Source organism: Dipteris shenzhenensis, chromosome 11 (assembly GCF_047967505.1).
Source record: "Dipteris shenzhenensis isolate YYH24624 ecotype China chromosome 11, Dip_SZ_1.0, whole genome shotgun sequence".
In the NCBI taxonomy this organism is placed as follows: domain Eukaryota; kingdom Viridiplantae; phylum Streptophyta; class Polypodiopsida; order Gleicheniales; family Dipteridaceae; genus Dipteris; species Dipteris shenzhenensis.
The window spans coordinates 20,272,559-20,277,596 of NC_141606.1; the positions used below are offsets into that span (position 1 = coordinate 20,272,559).

The 5,038-nt window shown below is 40.2% G+C and overlaps 1 protein-coding gene across 1 annotated transcript; it reads right to left on the reverse strand.

Moving 5' to 3' along the window:
- Positions 1-257: 257 nt before the first annotated feature.
- LOC147896746 (antifungal protein ginkbilobin-like protein) lies at positions 258-856 on the reverse strand. Its single transcript, XM_087382087.1, has 2 exons — positions 825-856; positions 258-672 (listed from the first exon to the last, which is right to left on the reverse strand). The coding sequence occupies exon 2, from the start codon at positions 670-672 to the stop codon at positions 280-282; it is 393 nt and encodes a 130-aa protein (XP_087238213.1). The 5' UTR covers positions 825-856; the 3' UTR covers positions 258-279.
- Between the last annotated feature and the right edge of the window lie 4,182 nt (positions 857-5,038).

The following is a 5,038-nucleotide window of genomic DNA, read 5'->3' on the forward strand; positions in this document are numbered from 1 at the left end:
TTTTACTGCAACGTAAGACAAAGTCTACACAATAGACTTCTCGAACGACGTAAATCCTCACGCCGTAACCAAATTTTAAAACTTTTGATAGTGCATGTGAGAGAAATTTGCAGCCTGCTGGTCAAGAATCAAACTGAAGAAAGCCCATATAAGAGATTTATTACAAACAGCGTATTTTATAACATTGACAGCGTCGAATAAGAGCTTTGAGCTGCTCCAGGAGTTACCCACTATAATGGCTATTGTGGTAAGTGATTATTTAGGGCACTGGAGAGCTCATCAGAAAGGGTATTGCTCGTAACGGAGACTGCAGTCACCAAACTTTACTTCTGCCCCAATAGCATCGTTGCAGATGCCCCAGATGCGGTTGGAAAGGCACGATAAGCATTCGGTGCAGTCTTCTGGGGAGATCGATGTTGTGCAACTGGCCTCTCCATATGCAGGGCATTTGCCGCCTCCATTTTGGGTTTTGAAGTCATAGTTGGCGTAAGCCGTATTCTCCACGAGCTGATTGAGAGTGGTGCCCAAGTTACCCCAGAAAGGGCTCCCGGACGGAATGCAATTTGCATTGCATTTCGCGTATACGAAGGACGTATCTGCCGCCGCCGCAAGATAAGAAGTCGAAAACAAGGCGACACCAACGATCAGAAGAACCCGCAAGACGCTGTCCATCTTTTCGGAGAAGATCTAAACCCGATTAGAAAACGATCAGCGCCACTCCGGAGCAAAAGGCGGACACAAAACTGTGAACGGTCTCGTTAGTATCGTAGAAGCAACTTCGATGACTAAGCAAGCGAATTGAAACCACAATAATATGATAATACCTGAAGGGAAACACAAGTGCGACTGAAATGGATGCGCTGCAAGTCCTGAAACGGAAGGAGTCGCACGACCTTTTGATTTGAAGAAATGGACGCTTATAGAGGCGAGGGGAAGTGATGTATTGCTGGCGCAGGGGGTTTGCATGAACAGGAAAAGCTGAGATGGAACTGTGGGTAGTGCCATGCAGTCGCAATCATCCAGCTGATCTCCATCTTCCTTCTCATTGTTGCTACCCACAAGCGTTGATTTCGTCATCACACTCAAGCAGATGACTGCTATAACCTTCTATGAAGGATTGCAATAGCTGCTAGGGATGCTCAGCAATACAAACAAATCATGGTGTGGCATCATTTTACATCCCCTATCTTTTTCACGCAACGTTGGCCAGTGCGATGCCTATTGTTGGGATTGAAAAGCGAACACAGCTGTCTGACTAACGCCCACGCGTTTCCAGCACTTCTTTTATGTCCCTGCCACTCACACGTCCTTGCAAATGCCCTAATTCCCGATTCATTTGTCAATCCACCGATTCGCTTTTCGTTGATTTCAACGATTCGTGTCCCCCTAAGAACTCTCAAAGGCTCCCTCAAAGTTACGTCAAGCTGGTCTTCTTCAATTAACGGATTTCTACGTAAAATTCATGAAATAGCCTATAATTGGAAATAGCTTACAATTGGCGAATTCTTCCCTTGGTCCTTGCGTACATTATATTCGTGAAGAAAGTTGATTATACAAGAGGAATGCCAAACGTCACACGTCTCACGATAATTAAGGAGGCATTTATTGGGTCTTCCTTTTTTAATAACTCTCTTGAAGATGGAAGAGAAAGGGTAAGCAAGATTGCATCTTACTAGCCACAAAAATGAATCTATCATTTAAGGTCCTCCTATGATAAAAATACTCATTAAGGGTGACACCAAACAAATTCGATACTAGGCGAATTTAATACCACGTCCTCGAGGTGTAATTATGCAAAAAAATGTTTTCACATTACATCTCGTGCTCCACATATTGCAAAACATGCATTACTACATTATTTTGTCATCCCAATATAAACAAAGCATATAAACAAATAGGAAAAGGGAGAAGGAATACCCTTCTAGTTCTATATTTACATATACATGCATGCATCCAACAAACGTATGTACTGCATGCATCTATGCCTCTACTAGTATACATACATGGTTGCATGCGTGCACATGCAGATGCATGTATATTGTGTAGCTACCAACATACAAACATGGATACATCATGATGCTTATGTGTGTATCCATGCTATGCATTTTGACCTATGTAAGAATATGCTATATTTGGGAAAAGCTTTATGGATATTTTCGAGTATTCATTATTGTTGCATTAAATGCTATAATAGGTGTTCCAAAGGGATATTTTTGCATTCCAAGACTAAACCATGCACAAAACCTTGGGTGAACACAAATATAAGATAGATTTCAGCGTGCATGTAGTCAACTACTAGCACTAACTGAAAGGATTTTAGCATGCATGTAGTCAACTACTAGCACTAACTAAAAACCTCTTATTGATATGTTCAAGCTTCGAAAGTAGTTTCGTTTGTGCATTGACGCTTCAAGCCCATTTGAAGTCTAGAAAACCTTTTTAATATGCATTCTTGATTATAACTTGAAAAAGCACTTGTTGCGATCCCATCGTTACTTAAAAAAATCAAGATGAGTTGGATTGTTGAAAAAGGGATGTGATAGTCCCTTTTTACTCTCTGGATGGTAGAGAATTTATCATTCCGCATAAGGTCATTTCCTTTTCTAAGCAAGTAAGGCTATTGGACATCCATCATCAACTTAAAAAAACCCCTTAACTCTCTCCTTGGAACAAACATATAGGTGGAAGGGGTGACAAAATAGTAAGAATTCATAGAATATTTTTTGTAGTGGGTAGTGGGCCCTTTGCTCTCCTTTTGGAACCTCTTTTTTCCTCACCACTCTCATTATTGATCTTGGCTACCTAAGATTCTTGTGACTTTTTGTAAGTGGGTGTATTTTAGAATATTGTTAAATTAAAAGGTTTTCTTTTAAAGTTTATTGCACTGAAGAGAAATAGGCTCCATAGCTTTTATTATGTATTAGAAAAAGGCTAATTTTGGTGGAATACCTAGAAAGGGGGCCTAATAATTAAAAATGGAAACTCGTGCTCTAAGTCTTAAATTGACTCCAAGGTAGGGGGTGGATGTAGTATCTATGAAAGAGGGCTTAAAAAAATAGGGGAGCATCAGATTTTACAACTTCGAGCAATAAGATACAATCCATAGACCTCTCTCTCTCTCTCTCTCTCTATATATATATATATATATTGCTCTCTCGCTCTCTCTCTCTCTCTCCCTCTCTCTCTCTCTCTCTGTCTCTCTCTCTCCTCGTGCTGTTGTTAAGGAATTGAAGTCTCTGTGTTGGGGTTTGGAAGCTCTTTCACATACTATCACATGGTTGACAAAATCATAGGCATCTTGTCACAATGTGGGCCACCAATAGCCATCCTTGAATTTTTCGAGTAGTGGCTTTTTCAGCAAAATGTCTTCCTACAATGCCTTCATGCATTTCCTAGGTGCGAAGTGGGATTCATGTGGCATGATGCATCTATGCAAGATCTAATCTCTATTCTATTCTATAGAGTTGGTCCACTATGAGTTGATATGGTGTAGCTTTGATTATGATTATCTTGGCATCGATTGTAACTCTAGTGGTTGGGGTCTACCTGTCATTAAATATTCCATGATAAAAGCACACCAATCTAGGAAAGCCTCTATTTGGAACTTTGTGGCATCATGCAAATCATCTTGACTCTAGTGGATTCTTCTCTAGACGTGAAAAGGGACAAGTGATTGGCAATGTAGCACCTTTCTAGACCACTATTTTAGAGTTGAATTCTTGAAGCAAGAAGACACATGTGGTTATTCTTCCTATCGTACATGGATATTCACAAGAAAGAGAAATGCGTAATGGTTGGTGTAGAAGACAAAATCATATGCTACTAAATAGTGTCAAAATTTCTCAATACTATAGACCACTTTTAGGGCTTCTCTTTCCGTGGTAATGTAGTTGATTTCTACCTCATTGAGTTGTCCACTAGATTAGATTGGGTAGTCTTTCTTGTAATCATCACTAGGTTCTCAAAGTACACTCCTAATTGCATAATTGGAGCCATCAAAGTGGACATCAAAATCAATATTCCAATTGGAAACTATTAGTGACAAGGCACCACTTTAGAAGTTCAAAGAGCTGGCCATACGCTTTTGTAAACTAGATTTCCACTAACAATTTGTAAATAGAGAGGGCTATCACAACAACACAAAGCAACTATAGACGCGCTTGGTAGATGCGCAAAATAGCGCGCGCGTCTATAGGCGTTGCTCTAGTAGAGAAATTACGGGCACGTCTATAGGCGCGGCTAAACGCTCGTCTATTTGCACGTCAATCACCGCGTTTATTTGTGCGTTAGACCTGAGAAAATACGAGCCCGTCTAACATCCCGTTTATTAGCCCGTCTATTTGCGCGTGTATTTGCGCGTTTATTTGCACGTCTACACTGAGAATTAGATGCACATTTAGACGTGTTGTTAGACGCGCTCCAGAGAATACAGAAAGTGAGATTTTGGTGTACATCATTGCTTTCCAAACATTGCCCATGATTACCAAAGCACATAATTTTTTGCAAGCCCACATATACAAGAATTAAGGGAAATGAGGAGAATGAGACAATATGTAATATAGTTTTGCCAATATTAATTGTGGGGCTATGGTTCAATCTCATCCTCAATGAGATCAACCCTTGCCAAACTATCTACTTCAAAATCCAAACAAGTGTTTAGATCTACAAATACATTCAACCCACTACTACTTGTGCCACTCATGTGCTCATCGAAATCAAGATCTCCAATGGTAGGCTTGTCCTCACGACTAATGCCGGCCTCAATATCTATATCTCCTATCTCATGATCATCCTCCTCTCTTGTATCACGGTCATCATCACGTCCATGGCCATGATCATCCTCCATACGCTCCATATTAGTAAATGTACTATACTGCATCACTTTGGAACGTGGCATAATAGGTATGACATGCCACCACCTATTATTATCCACCATTGGTTGATAGACAACCTAATTCAAACACAAATACAATCATGTTACTTTTCTTGCATCAAATATTTAAAAGCGAGTATTTTTATGTGTGTGCACAGTACCTGT

Excerpts from the sequence above, each read along its gene's own strand:
- LOC147896746 (XM_087382087.1), bottom strand. The coding sequence starts at position 672 with ATGGACAGCGTCTTGCGGGTTCTTCTGATCGTTGGTGTCGCCTTGTTT.